The following is a 15,276-nucleotide window of genomic DNA, read 5'->3' on the forward strand; positions in this document are numbered from 1 at the left end:
GGAATAGGGCCATACAGCCAGGAAAACTCACAGCAATCCAAATTGTGCTGAACTTTTAGTCAGATCATTACTTTGCTGACCTGCAGACACACGACCCCCTCCCAGCCAAAAAAAATGACGAGAGAATATAAAATAATACTGTATTCAATAATAGCAGCAGTGAAGAAGGTAACAATCTGACCACCATCAAGCCATGGCCAAAATATTACAAATCCGGAGTAATTAAAGGCATATACAATAAATACAGTTAATATATCAAGAGAAAAATGTAAAAAAATGTAAGTTGATGCTTTTTTATTCCTGGAAGGGCTCTTACATATTTGTGTTAAAGGGTGACAGACGGGGTGGGGGTTAACGTATCCATTCATTCATTAGTTCTTCCCAAAGGGCATCTAAAGAAGACCAGAAAAGTGTATTTCAACACTATCTGTACTATTCAGATATTGCTTTGCAATGTAAAGAAGAATGCAGTTCTGTGTGACTCCCTACACCATACCTTTAACAGCATTTGGTTTTTTTCCCCTCATGTCAGGAGCAACTTGAGCAACTGCAAGTCGCTTCTGGAGGAAGAGAATTGGCTGTCTGGAAGGACGTTACCCAGAGGATACCCAGATGTTTCACCATCCTTGTGGGAGGCTTCTCTCATGTCCCTGCATGGAGCTGGAGCTGACAAAGGGAGCTCATCCTTACTCTCCCGGCTTGAATTCAAACCGGCAACTGTATTGAAAAAAGTACTTTCGCTGTGCAGATGATCATATAGGAAATCCTGGAACCAGATGATGATGACACAAACCACAGAACATTTTTTTGTGCATTTTTTGTGGGAGTTTGTTGTCTGGCCACAATTTGAAACTGAGTTAAACGGTCAGTGTAGATGGGGCCTAAGAGGAATCTAGGGCTATGTGCTTCAAGGTAATCATATTTTTTCTCATATCCATCCGTTTCTACATAGAAAAGAGTGCAGTGATTGCCAAGAGGCCAGTAAGGAATTAATACTGAACTATTCTTACCTCTAGTTTTGGACAGAGTTACAAATCTGATAGATTACAGGACTGTTGTGTTGGCACATATTGATATCATTAAGGCTTTGGACAAAGTTGCCAATAATAATAATAATAATAATAATAATAATAATAATAATAATAATAATTATAATAATAATTAGACTCGGGACGGCTTACAGCAAAATCAAAATACAAGCAATGATAAAATATAAACATGAAAGGACAAAAACAAAAACCAATAAAAAATATACTGATAACACTAAGAGTCAATAATGATAAAATGTGGGCTCCATGAACCTATTGTTAAGTGTTTGGAAATTGGCTTATGGACTGAGACCACAGAGTGTACACCAATGGTTCCTGAACATCAATGAAGAAAAGTGGCAAATTTCTGTTCTGGGCCTGATTTTTTCCAATATCATAAATGGCATGCTGACAAAGGATGCATCTACACCAGACTTGGGCAAACTTGGGCCCCCCAGGTGTTTTGGACTCTAACTCCCACCATTCCTAACAGCCTCAGGACCTTTCCTTTTCCCCCTCAGCTGCTTAAGCAATTGGCAGCAAATGGGTGTACTTTCTGAATTAATTTCTTTCCCCATCCCAAGCTTTGAAGTGGTTTCTCCGCTATAGGAACTGCTTGAGGATGAGTGAGGTTTACCTTCAAACTGCAACCCTTTCCACACTAAAAGCACTGAAACCGTTTCTCCACATAAGAATTATTAGCTGTCAAGTGAAGTGCAGCTTCTGAATGAAGTCCGTTCCACACTCCAAGCATCGAAATGGTTTCTCTCCTGTGATGAGTGGTTTGATGATAAGTGAGATTTGCCTTCTGTCTAAAATACTTCCCGCACTCCAGGCACTGAAAGAGTTTCTCTCCAGTATGAGTCGTCTGGTGATAAATGAGGCCTTTCTTGCGACTGAAACTCTTCCCACACTCAGCGCACTGAAAAGGTCTCTCCCCTGTATGAATCCTTTCATGACAGGCAAGGTTCCCCTTCTGCGTGAATCCTTTCCCACACTCCAAGCATTTAAATGGCTTCTCCCCCGAATGAATAGCTTGATGACGAGCGAGGTCCGTCTTCTGAATGAAGCTCTTCCCACACTCCAAGCATTTAAATGGTTTCTCTCCCATATGAACTTTCCCATGGCGAGTGAGTGTTCTTTTGTGATTGAATCTCTTGTCACACATCACACATTTAAACGGCTTCTCCCCTGTATGGATTCTCTCATGAGAGGTCAGGTGGAGCTTTTTATGGAAGCTCTTTCCACACACCAGGCAGCAAAATGGTTTCTCCCTCAGATGAGTCTTTTCATAGGAAACTAGGTCTTTCCCATCACCGATGATCTTTCCACATTCGTCACCTTTGAAAGACATCTCCCCTGTGTGCATCTTCATGTGACAGTCAAGGCTCGCTTGACAACTGAAGCTTCTCCTACACAGAAAACAAGTGCATTCATTTCCATTGGGTGTCATTTCTTCAACTGAGATTCCAAAGATCTCCCCACTTTGACACGCTGTTGCTTTACTCCTCCTCTTTCCTTCAGCATCAGTGTATCTTTCTGTCTCTTTCACCTCTTCACATGTGGCTCTTTCAGGCCACAACCTGTATGATTCTCCTTCATTCTCAACCAGATGCCCATCACCAGCTGGAAGAGAGAGTAGAACTTGTCAGAGCCCCAGAGAAAAATAGAGGAAGCCCACAGAGTATTAACATTATTGGTTAGCTGATATCCATTTTTATCAATGTGAGGAAGCCATAAGAGAGAGAGATGGAACTCCAGAGCTTTTCCACTGGTGGACCTCTTGAAAGAAGAGGCCCACTAAGTTCATCCCTTTCTATAAATGTTGGGGGTTCTAAAGGCTTTGTAACCCAACTGTTTTAAAAGCCAGCTTGGTATAGTAGTTGGACACAGTTCTGTGGAAATCAGGGTTCGATTCTCCTCTTGGCCAAAGTAACCCACACACTCTCACCCCAGAACCCACACGATAGGTTCACCTTAGAATCATTATATGTCAGATATTACTTGAAGGCACACAATAAGGATGCTACACTTGTTCTAGAAAGTAAGACACAGAGCAATGGATTCAAATGACAGGGAAAGAGATTCCACCTAAAAATTACCAAGAATGTCCTGAGACAAAGAGCCATTCAGCAGTGTGGTGGAGTCTCCTTCACTGGAGGTTTTCAAGCAAAGTCTGGATGGTCATCTGTTGATTCTGTGTTCCTGCCTGGCAGAATGAGGTTAGACTGGGTGGCCCTTGGTGTCTCTTCCCACTCTATGATTCTATAACACCAACTATACTATGTCTTCTCTCTCTTATCCACATCATTGCGTTTTGCCTCTTTCCATTTTAAGCTTATAGACAAGAACTTTTGTATGAGCACATGCTAAAACAGTTGAACTTCAAACAGTTCTAGCAATGTTTTGTGGATTCCAGCTCTATCAGTTATAGCTGTGGTTCCCAACCTTTTTTTTGACTGGGGACCACTTTGACCAGGGACCACTCTCCAACAGTAGTACCAAAAGGGTTACAAATAAGTTTCTTGTCAACGTTAGATTCTGTTTGGTTATTTGGAGTGCAGCTTAAGAAAATTGCATTGGATAGGCCAAATCAGCTCTAGTTTCTAATACAAAACATATGCCATCCAGCAGTCAAGTATCTGCTCGCCCACAGAAAACCATATTTAATAATCTAGAGCTGATGTGGTCTATCCAATGCAATTTTCTGAATCAGCACCCCCAAATAACCCGGAACAGGCCTAAAAATGAAGACACCAAGTTGCCCCCGCTTTCAAGGCACCACTCAGGGGGAGGAAACGGGAGGAGAAGCAGCAGTCAGGAGGCTTGTTGTTGCCCTTTTCGTGGGAAGTCAGCTTCTCCCCTCCCGACATCCCTATTGCCTCAGCACTATAAGAGAGCTTCACAAAACCAGTCATTTTCATTGCAATGGTGTAGTTACGGTGAGGCCGCAGACCATATTTTAGTTCTTGGGGACCATTGGTGGTCCATGGACCACAGGTTGGGAACCACTGAGCTATAGGTTGGAAATATTTGGAATCTGTTCTGTGCAGCAAGCGATGTTGAGTTCATGGAGAATGGTGCTCAGCTTCCCCCTTAGAACTGAAATATGGGATATAACATTAATGATAACTGCTTGAAATCTTTAGAACAAACTATATTGGGAATTACAATACTTGTCTCTGTGAATTCAGCTAGGAATGAAAAATGTAATTCTTTCTTCCAATTATGTTTGGACATTAGAATCATAGAGTTGGAAGAGACCCCAAGGGCCTTTCAGTCTAACTCCAATCCGCTATGAAGGAACACAGAACTGAAGCCCTCCCGACAGATGGCCATCTAGCCTCTTTATAAAAGCCTCCAGACTCAACCACATTCTGAGGGAGTGTATTCCTCTGCCAAACAGCCTCCGCTGTCAGAATGTTTTTCCTAATCTTTGGATGGAAACTCTTTTCCTGCAGTTTGAATCTGTTGCTCTTTGTCCCAGTCTCTAGAGCAGCAGGAAACAAGCTCCCACAGGGCATCTTTTCATATATGTAAACATGGCTACCACACCCACTTTTATCCTTCTCTTCTCCAGGCAAGACATATCCATCTCTCTAAACCAGTCCTCATGGGACTTGGCTTCCATACCATACAGTAGCCTTGTAGAACATAGCTTTCAATGTCGCAATTCATTAAGCAATGTTCAAGCCCTAGGAGTCTTCTCCTCCAAGCAAGAAGAGGGAGAACACAAATCCTAATTTTTCACATCTGAAATATCCATGCATTACAAAATTACTTCACACAAGATACAGTGAAATACTAGCTGGTTGGTCAGAAAGATGTCAAAAACACATTTCACATCATGTAATGACAAAATGTCCATACAAGACAGACAAGACTTTCACAAACGCATTATTTTGCTTACTTGGCCCAAGAATCTTTCTTGTTCTCCTACTAAAAGTACTATTGAAAACCATGTTGTCTAATGTAGCAAAGAGAAATGGAATTGTGATTCTTTCCCTTCACAGGTGAGTAGGACACAATTCAGGATTAATATCCAAGTAAGGGTTAGTATCAGTATAGTATGCAACACCAGGTCTTCACTGATCTTCACTGATGCGGAACATGACCTTGCCTTCACAACACTGCACAACTTTTCCTTTGTCTTTACAGAAAGGATTGGACAAATAATCCCCTCCATTTCCTCTAGCTTCCTGCCCTCCTTTTGGAATACAGTTGTGCTAGAGGACCTAGATATTCTTAGAAAGAACACTTCTCTAAGCTTTGCCAGTGTGATTCTAGCCACATTTGGGCAAAAATTGACCATAGAGTTGTACTGGAGGATCAAGGCTATTATCTCATGTTAAAAAATATTTCTTTATTTGCCACATTTCTACTTTTGAGGAAGTCCTGTGCCCCTAACCTCAGTGAATGTGGAGGGCTGACTGTAATCATTTGCAATACTGATTGTTTAAGAACCATGAGAAAGATGTAGACTCACCCAGAGAGGACACAAGGCCCAAATTCTCCCCCATCACTTCCCAGTGCAGAAACAATTGTGCTGCATCCAGCAGAACCCACTCCTCCTCACTGAAAAAGACAGCCACCTCTTCAAAAGTTACCTAAAGAAAGACACATTACCCATGAGCACAAAAGGTATCTCCTATCATAAACCCGCCCGATCTCTTCGATCGTCAGGGGAGGCTCTCCTGTCGCCTCTGCCTATATCTCAGGCCCGTCTTGTGGGAACAAGGGCGAGGGCCTTTTCTGCTGTGGCCCCCCGACTGTGGAATTCACTGCCCATTGAGATCAGGCAGGCCCCCACTTTGCTAGCCTTTAAGAAAGACTTAAAAACATGGCTCTTCCGGTGTGCCTTTGGAGAGTAACTGACATATCTTTCTTCGGTTATTCCCTTGGGATATCTATCCTCTAGACTGTTCCACTATTTTATGTCCCCGCTCCCCGTGGTTTTATTCATATGTCTTTCTCACCGAGTTTTAACTTAGTGTTCATGTGGCCTGCCCTGGTTTTTATTGCTTTTTCTGAATTTTGGATTGTAATGTATGTTATTATTTATTGTATTGTTAAATTGTGTTATATGTTGTTTTATATTTTGTCATATTGTATGGTTTTGGGCATGGCCCCATGTAAGCCGCCCCGAGTCCCCGTTGGGGAGATGGTGGTGGGGTATAAATAAAGTTTTATTATTATTATTATTATTAAGGTCAGCTCCATTCAGGAAAGAGACTAATGCCCTTTGGGGTTGCCTAACAGTTTAAATGTTTAAACAAAGCATTCACCCAAAGCAACTCCAATGGAAGAGAAAGATTGCTTTAGGCCCAGGATACATTCAGAAGTCAGGGATCGGAAGCCTTCCAAAATCCTGACCCTTACCTGATTTAGTCTCACTGAAGATGCATCAGGAGCATCACAATCAAGAGAAGCTGCCAATGTCAATATCCCATCACCTGTGAGAGATGTAAAAGGGGAGTCAAATACCATTCCTCTATTTCTGAAAGAAGTCTTTCCAGCAAAACATGGGCAATGTCATATCACATTGCATTACACTCCTGCTTCAGTAAGTGGGAAGAAAGTATAATGACTAACCATTTTTATTAATGTTTTTATTGTAAAAACAGGTAGAATAAAATCAAAATCAAAATACATACAGAATGTTGTTCTCTTAATACTCTTAACATAATAACTAACATCATTAAGGGCTTCACTAATATTTGTTGTAAGTGTAAGCAACAAGTAGGAACTTTTTATCATATGTGCCAGACTTGAGCAAAAAAAATTATTGGATTCAGATAAAATGGAAGACATTTTGAAATGAATTCAACTGGAACCAGAACTCTTTTTGTTGGGCTTAAGGATGAACAGATGAAAGAAACGTAACAGAGTCCTTCAATATATGAACACAGCTACGAGTTGGCTATTTAGTTGGCTACTAAAAAAGACCTCATTAGACCCATCTGTTTGTAACAACTACAGACCAATCTCCAACCTCCCATTTCTGGGCAAGGTTCTGGAGCGGGTGGTTGCCACGCAGCTCCAGGAGTTCCTCGATGACACTGATTTTCTGGACCGCTCGCAGTCTGGCTTCAGGCCTGGACACAGCACCGAGATGGCTTTGGTCGCCTTGGTGGATGACCTCCGCAGGGAACTGGACAGGGGGAGTGTGACCCTGCTGGTTCTCTTGGACATCTCAGCGGCTTTCGATACCATCGACCATGGTATCCTTCTGGGGAGGCTCTCTGGGATGGGGCTCGGTGGCACGGTTTTGCTGTGGCTCCGGTCCTTCCTGGAGGGCCGCTCCCAGATGGTGAAGCTGGGGGATACCTGCTCGGACCCGTGGCCATTGACCTGTGGGGTCCCGCAAGGGTCTATCTTATCCCCCATGCTATTTAACATCTACATGAAACCACTGGGAGAGGTCATCCGGAGTTTTGGAGGGTGTTGCCATCTCTACGCAGATGACACACAAATCCACTACTCGTTTCCATCTAACTCCAAGGAAGCCCCCCGGATGCTGAACCAGTGCCTGGCCGCTGTGGCGGACTGGATGAGGAGGAACAAGCTGAGGATCAATCCCGACAAGACAGAGGCCCTCCTGGTCAGTCGCTCGTCTGATCGGGGTATTGGGTGGCAGCCTGTGCTGGACGGGGTTGCACTCCCCCTGAAATCACAGGTCCGCAGTTTGGGGGTCCTCCTGGATTCAGCGTTGATGCTTGAGGCGCAGGTGTCGGCGGTGGCCGGGAGGGCCTTTGCACAACTCAAACTTGTGCGCCAACTGCGACCATACCTCGTGAAGTCTGACTTGATCACGGTGGTCCATGCCTTAGTTACCTCTAGACTGGACTACTGTAATGCGCTCTACGTGGGGCTTCCCTTAAAGACGGCCCGGAAATTACAATTGGTCCAACGCTCGGCTGCCAGATTAATAACCGGGGCAAGTTACAGGGAGAGATCTACTCCCTTGTTTAAGGAGCTCCACTGGCTGCCGTTCATCTTCCAGTCCCAATTCAAGGTGCAGACCATCACCTATAAAGCCCTAAACGGTTTGAGACCCACCTACCTTCGTGACCGTATCTCCTACCATAAACCTGCCCGATCTCTGCGATCATCTGGGGAGGCCCTCCTGTCACCACTACCTATATCTCAGGCCCGTCTTGTGGGTACAAGGGAGAGGGCCTTTTCTGCTGTGGCCCCCCGATTATGGAATTCACTGCCCATTGAGATTAGGCAAGCTCCCACTCTGTTAGCTTTTAAAAAAGACTTAAAAACATGGCTCTTCCGCTGTGCTTTTGGAGAGTAACTGTCATATATTCCTTTGTTACTCCCCTCCAACATCTATCCTCTAGACTGTTCCACTTTCATGTGTCCCTGTCCCCTGTGGTTTATTCCTTTGTCTCTCTCACCCGAGTTTTTATCTCTGTGTTCATGCAGCCCGCCCTTGTTTTTACTGTTTCTTTGACTTCTTGTTGTAATGTATATTATTATCTATTGTATTGTTTTAATTGTGTTATGATATGTTGTTTTTATATTATCTTGTATTGCTCTGGGCATGGCCCCATGTAAGCCGCCCCGAGTCCCCGTTGGGGAGATGGTGGCGGAATATAAATAAAGTATTATTATTATTATTATTATTATTATTACTATTATTTCACCACAAGGAGATGGACTAAGGACATTGTATCACCTTGAAGGGACTGATAAATTGACATCTTTGATTAGGGAAAAGGCATTGAGTACTTTAAACTGCTAAGCTGCAGAACTTGCTGACCAATCCGCAGAACGTTGTTATCCCCAGCTTCTGCCAACCTAGCAGTTTGGAAACATGCAAATGTGAGTAGATCAATGGTACTGCTGTGGTGGGAAGGTAACAGCGCTCTATGCAGTCATGCTGGCCACATGACCTAGGAGGGGTCTATGGATAATGCCGGCTCCTTGGGCTAGAAATGGAGATGAGCACCAACCCCCAGAGTTGGAATTGACTAGACGTAATGTCAGGGGAAAACCTTGACCTAACTTTTAACAAGGAGTGAGAATTAATCATTGGGGTTGCCTTTGAGGGAATACTGCAAGAAATTATCATTATTAGCATTCGAAAAATATTAAAATTGAATATTATGTAGAAGACGTTCATTTAAGGCGTATATTTAGGAGACAAAAGATATAGAATCAGAGTTGGAAGAGACTACAAGGGCCATCTAGTCTGTGGATAATTATAAATATTAGCTGGAAAGTAGGAAGTCACTTGTCTTTTCCCATTTTCTTGATTATGTTGCATTTTGCCGTGTTTCAGTATACAGTAAGGCCTCCACTTTAATTCTGCAGTGAAATTCTCAAAACAAAACCTGCAAATATGTAGTTTTGTAAGATAGTTTTTAGTTTTAGTATTAGCTTGAGGCAATTATGTTTTATATTTTGCCCTTTTTTGTAAATTCCCCCTATATATTATATTGTTTCGCATGTTGGTGCTAATAAAAATATTCAGAAGAGTGTAGACTCCTCAGTTTATGATAAGAGGCGAATTTTAGGAATTTTTGAGTGAGGGATAAGGAAGGAAGTTGCCTCTTTCATCCTTACCTATAGAACTGGAGATTCTATCTGTGTCCAGCATCATCTGCTTGGTCTCAGAAAGACACTTCCCCATCTCAGCTTTCTCCTTCACAAACAAGTCCTACATCAGGAGAAACAGCAAGAATCACAAAACACAGAAGAAAAGTACAAAAAGATTAAAGAGAACAAAGCCTAGGTGAATAATCCTCACTTTGCAAGTGCAACTAAGATAAAAAGACAGCAATATATCTGAAACAGCATACCGCAGTCTATTACGAGAAGATTTATTGACTACAGGCTAAAGAGGAAAACAATCACACATTAGGAGACTAATACAGACTACATTTAAAGAGACACAAGTGATAAAGGATCCCCTGAAACAAAGACTATGTACCTGGGATTACCTGTTGTTGGGTTGTGTGTATATCAGATACTAGCATTGTTTTCCTGTTGAGATATATACAGGTTATGTTCAGTAGAGGAATGAGGTGTATAACACATCCTAGAAATATATTTGGCAATAATATATATACTTTAAGACAAATATACACATTTAGTCTGAATGAGAATAATTGTGGCTGCGGTGCCCACCTCGACAGACTCCCACTTCCACAAACAGCTATAACCCACAGCGCTGAGGAGCCACCAAAAGCACTCCCTCCAATGACATTGCAGTTTATAGCAAGCACCATGAACATGTCCAAGAGCCCTGACAATGTCCTCCACAAACACCATACTGCCCCCCGCCCAAGTGAAGGCTTTCATTCGGGGACAATTTTAACCTAGATTTTTTGTGTTTCCTCCACCACAGACATCCCAGTGTTCCTTTCTCTCTCCATTAGCATGGAATTTGTATGACCCCCACCCACTGCCTCTCCCATAACCCTTTCCTATTCTTTTCTATGTCACACAGCAAACAGAGGAATTGATCAGCAAATGAAAATATTAGAGAGGTTTGGGGAGAATTCACCAAGATTTATAGGAGTTGTGGGATGTATAGGTCACCTGCAAACTAAGAGCACTCTGAACTCCACCAACAACAGACCTGGAACTAATTTGGCACACAGAATCCCCATGGCCATCAAAAAAATACTGGAGATCGTTGGAGGGATTTATAGGAGTTGTAGTTCACCTATATCCAGAGTGTACTATGAACCCAAACAATGATGGATCTGGACCAAACCTGGCATGCATACCCCATATACCCAAATGTGAATACTGGTGGGTTTTGAGGGAAATTGGCCTGGACATGTTAGAGTTGTAGGTACTGGGATTTATAGTTCACCTGCAATCCAGCAGCACTCTGAAATCTACCAAAGATAGAATTGGACCAAACTTGACACACAGAGTGCCCATGAGCAGCAAAAAACACTGGATGTTTCTGGGGAAAATTCACCTTGATTTGGGGGAGTTGGAGTTCACCTACATCCAGAGAGCACTGTGAACCCAAACACAGATGGATCTGGAACAAACTTGACACATATACCTGATATGCTGAAATTGGATTACTAGAGGGGTTTGGCAGGAACTGGCCTTCCTTTCTGGAAGTTGTAGTTCACCCACAACCAGAGAAACTGTGGCCTCCACTGATGATGGACCTGGACCAAACATGACACACAGAACCCCCATGACTAACTCAACCTACTTGGGGGGGGGGGGTTGAGGGGGCTGATTCACCATAGTGGGAGTTGTAGTTTAACCTGCAGCCAGAAAGCACATTGAACCCCACCAGTAATGCATCCAGAGCAAACTTGCCCAACAAAAAAAACCTTTAAATACTGATGGAGTTTCTCGGGGTTAACGTGGCATGATGTCAGTTGTAGTCAATCCACAACCTTATGCATTTTGTACAATTAAAAAATGACTTTTTCAAGTAACCTGGGCAACGTCAGGTACCCAAGCGAATATATAGAAAAATAAATGGTTGTGTCCCCATATGTTTCGTTATTATGATTCATGTATGTGTCCATATCTCTTATAAAGGATTGGTTTAACCTCTGCGTTGAAATTAAAACTGAATTACTGTGTTGCATAATGATGCATGTACTAAAAAGAGTGTATCACAAACTTGAAATGTTTGGAAACTCTTATCTACAAGGTAGTATTGAGATGTATCCTCTGCAGAAAAAAGGGTTGTATTGTAGTTTTAAAATACCCTCTGAAACCAATATTCCTAGCACTTTGAACCTACCAGCATAAATTATCCCCACCTGGTGCTCTCCTTCCTCCTTGCATTTCTCTTCTTTCTTACTCAGGAGGAAACCTTCAGCCAGGGCCACTGCCTGGGAGCAGGTCTCTGCCCCACATTCCTTGACCCAGTTCTCTATCTCTGGAGGAAGAACAGCCAGGAACTGCTCCAAGATCACCAAGTCCAGCATCTGAGTCTTTGTGTGCTTTTCGGGCTCCAGCCATTGGTGGCAGAGGGTGTGGAGCTGGCTGCAAACCTTTCTGGGCCCTTCAGCCTCCTCATACTGGAACTGTCTGAAGTTTTGGCACTGTACATCTGAGCTGAGCATGTCTACCTCCAGGATCTTCTGCTCTCAGATTGAAGAAGAAGATGCGGATCCAAAGGAGCTCTGTTTGATTGCTGCTTCCATTCAGAGTCTAGGGTGATGAAGCTTTTTCTTTCGTTTGCCAGACACTCCTGCAAGGCAAAAAGCTGGAAGAATTACAAAGAACCTTACAAAACAAGCAAGATGTTTGATGAGACAACTTTCACACACTTAGGAAAATGTTTTACAGACCCATTCAAGTCAGACTTACTTTCTGGGGAAAAAAGGATTGCAAAAGCTTTTTAACTTGAAGCAGGGTAATTAAAAAAGAAAAGATCCTCTTAAAACACTACAAACCTTTCTTGATTATTATAAAAACTTGTGGAATTATATGTCTTTCTATATACAGCTTTTCCAAACATTTCATGTTGGTGACACATGCATCATTTTATGATGTATTAGATTTGGAGGACCTGAAGATGGTAGTACACGCACTAGTAACCCCAAGATTTAACCTATGTAACGTGCTTTACATTGGGCTACCTTTGTACCAAGTTCGGAAACACCAATTAGTTCAAAACACAGCAGTCAGATTGGTTACAGGAACATCTAGGGAGTGAGCATATCAACCTCCACCAGTTGTCAATTAGTTTCCAGGCAAAGTACAAGGTGTTGGTTTTGACCTTTAAAGCCCTGCATGGTTTGGGTCCAGGTTACCTACAGGATTGCCTTCTCCCATACAATCTACCCCAAACACTGAGGTTCTCTTTGGGGGGGGGGGGGGGAGTTACTCCAACTAGCCAAAACCTGACTGGCAACCACCACCCGGAGGACCTTTTCATCGGCCGCCCCAAGACTGTAGAATGACCTGCCGGTAGAGCTCTGACAGCTAGATCAGCTGATGGAATGTAAGATGCAAGTGAAGACCCATTTCTTGTGGCAGGTCTACCCAGTTTTAATGGTGAATTTTAAATTCCACTGTATGGCTGGTTTTGTGTATTCTGATACGTATTTTATGGAGGTATGTTTTAATATGTGCATTTTACAAAGTGTTTTAAAATGATTATGTGTTTATGTTTTAGTGATGCTGTAACCTGCCTTGAGCCATGATGAGACGCAGGCAAGAAATAAAATTATTATTATTATCATCTTGTTTGTATCACAGGCACGGTTGGTGGGGACGAGAGAGAGGGCCTTCTTGGTGGTAGCCCCCCGACTCTGGAACTCTCTCCCCAGAGAGATTAGACTAGCGCCCACTTTGTCCATCTTTCAGAAAGATCTAAAATCCTGGATGTTCCACTGTGCTTTTGATTAGCAGTCCCCCAGTTAAGTCTGGCCTGGCCAAGTCCTAAGTCTAGCCCTTGCACTTTTATAGAGACATAAGGCTCTATCTCACATTGCCCCCCACCCCAAGTTTCCTCATATGGCTCTTGCACTTTTATCTGTTAGCACTATCCTCGACACGGAATTGCACTAGTCCTGCTAATGCCCCTCAGAATTGTTTTACCCAGGCCAGTGTTGGTTTGATGATTTTTTTTACTATGTTAGTTGTGTGTTGTCTATCTGTTATTATGATGCTGTTTTATGAATTTTATGCTTTATTCTAACTGTGTTGGTTGGGCTTGTGAGCTGCCACGAGTCCCTTCAGGGAGATGGAGGCGGGATACAAAAATAAAGTTGTCATTATTATTATTATTATCCTGGAGGCTGCCAGTAGAAAGTGTATATGTATGCATATACCAGCCATGGGCAAACTTTGACCCTCCAGGTATTTTGGACTTCAACTCCCACAATTCCTAACAGCCTACTGGCTGTTAGGAATTGTGGAATTGAAGTCCAAAACACCTGGAGGGCTGAAGTTTGCCCATGGCTGCTATATATAGTGTGTGTAGAGAGAGGGTGTGTAAGAGGGTGTGTCCACCCATCCCCATCTACTGCACTTTATTTGTCCCAGCTATAGAAATTGTATTGATTGCACACATACCCTGTTTCCCTGAAAATAAGACATCCCCAGAAAATAAGACCTAGTAGAGGTTTTGCTGAATTGCTAAATATAAGGCCTCCCCCAAAAGTAAGACCTAGTAAAGTTTGTGTTTGGAAGCATGCAGGATCGGTAAACGTACATACCATAGATTGTTGTACACGGAAATAAAGGTAGTAACAAGAAATAATAATAATAATATAATAATAACTTTATTCTTGTATCCCACCTCCATCTCCCAGAAGGGACTCAGGGCAGCTTACACAGGGACAAGCCCAACAACAACATAAATTTACATACAAACAGAAATTTAAAACAGTAATTTAAAAACAGTATAGCAATAAAATATAATCTAGACATTCTTGAAAGGATTCACAGTTTGGTTATTGTGGTTTGTGATGACAACTACTGTACAGTAGATAATAAATTTTCATTTTTTAAAAATTCAACCATAAATGTGAATTATAATACATCCCCTGAAAATAAGACCTAGTGCATCTTTGGGAGCAAAAATTAATATAAGACATTGTCTTATTTTCGGGGAAACAGGGTATATATTTTATCGCCTGACTCTATTACCCTAACAGTGCCCCAACTACTGGTTGACTGTTCATTATGTTTTACTGTTTATATGCTTGTTTTATATGTTCTTGTTTTAATGCAATTTATACTATATTTTATGCTGTACTGGGCTTTGTCCTCATGTGAGCTGCCCTGAGTACGGTACCTTCGGGGAGATGAAGCGGGATACAAAAATAAAGTTATCATTATTATTATTATTATCATTTTTTTATTATGCATGTATACAACGTATGTAGTATACACACATGGACACACAGTAGTCTGACACTGCTTAACTGCCATGGCTCCATACTATGGAAATCATAGAATTTGAAGGACAGAGAACACACATAGGATATGATTGTAATAATGCTGGAGGCCTGGTCTTCTTTCTCAGCCCCCTTCCTTATACAAATCCCCACTTGCCTTCTCATCTCCCCACCCAAAAAACCCTGCATTCCTCCCCCTCCAGCCCTGTGGCCCTTTCCTCCCCAAAAACCCACAAAAGGACTGACCAGCGCCTCCAGACCAAGCCCCTCGCTCCTTCTTCTTCCTCAATCCACTCACACTTCTGCTTTGACGTTACTTCCGGGTTCCCTGCTGCCGGAAGGGGCGGGGCTAAGGCGGAGAGTGACAGCAGCACTGAGTTTCCACCCGTATGCCT

At 42.5% G+C, this 15,276-nt stretch overlaps 1 protein-coding gene across 6 annotated transcripts; it reads right to left on the reverse strand.

Moving 5' to 3' along the window:
• Positions 1–126: 126 nt before the first annotated feature.
• On the reverse strand, positions 127–15,251 carry LOC107982281 (zinc finger protein 664). 6 transcript variants are annotated; one of them, XM_062973481.1, is made up of 6 exons: positions 15,128–15,251; positions 11,789–12,222; positions 9,606–9,699; positions 6,408–6,481; positions 5,515–5,635; positions 127–2,654 (listed from the first exon to the last, which is right to left on the reverse strand). In XM_062973481.1, exons 2-6 carry the CDS (start codon positions 12,092–12,094, stop codon positions 1,690–1,692), a joined length of 1,560 nt encoding a protein of 519 aa, XP_062829551.1. In that variant the 5' UTR covers positions 12,095–12,222; positions 15,128–15,251; the 3' UTR covers positions 127–1,689. The 6 variants fall into 6 exon arrangements, with proteins under 6 accessions (XP_062829551.1, XP_062829552.1, XP_062829554.1 ...); XM_062973482.1 differs by having other exon boundaries at positions 11,789–12,237; positions 15,128–15,243; XM_062973484.1 differs by lacking the exon at positions 15,128–15,251 and adding an exon at positions 9,983–10,025 and having other exon boundaries at positions 11,770–11,952.
• Positions 15,252–15,276: the final 25 nt, after the last annotated feature.

This window comes from Anolis carolinensis, chromosome 2, assembly GCF_035594765.1.
Source record: "Anolis carolinensis isolate JA03-04 chromosome 2, rAnoCar3.1.pri, whole genome shotgun sequence".
Classification (NCBI taxonomy): domain Eukaryota; kingdom Metazoa; phylum Chordata; class Lepidosauria; order Squamata; family Dactyloidae; genus Anolis; species Anolis carolinensis.

Excerpts from the sequence above, each read along its gene's own strand:
- LOC107982281 (XM_062973481.1), bottom strand. The coding sequence starts at position 12,094 with ATGCTCAGCTCAGATGTACAGTGCCAAAACTTCAGACAGTTCCAGTAT. Across the intron at positions 6,482-9,605 it reads TAGAATCTCCAGTTCTATAG|GTGATGGGATATTGACATTG; the intron begins GTAAGGATGAAA and ends CATCTCTCACAG. Across the intron at positions 2,655-5,514 it reads GGGCCTTGTGTCCTCTCTGG|CTGGTGATGGGCATCTGGTT; the intron begins GTGAGTCTACAT and ends TCTCTCTTCCAG.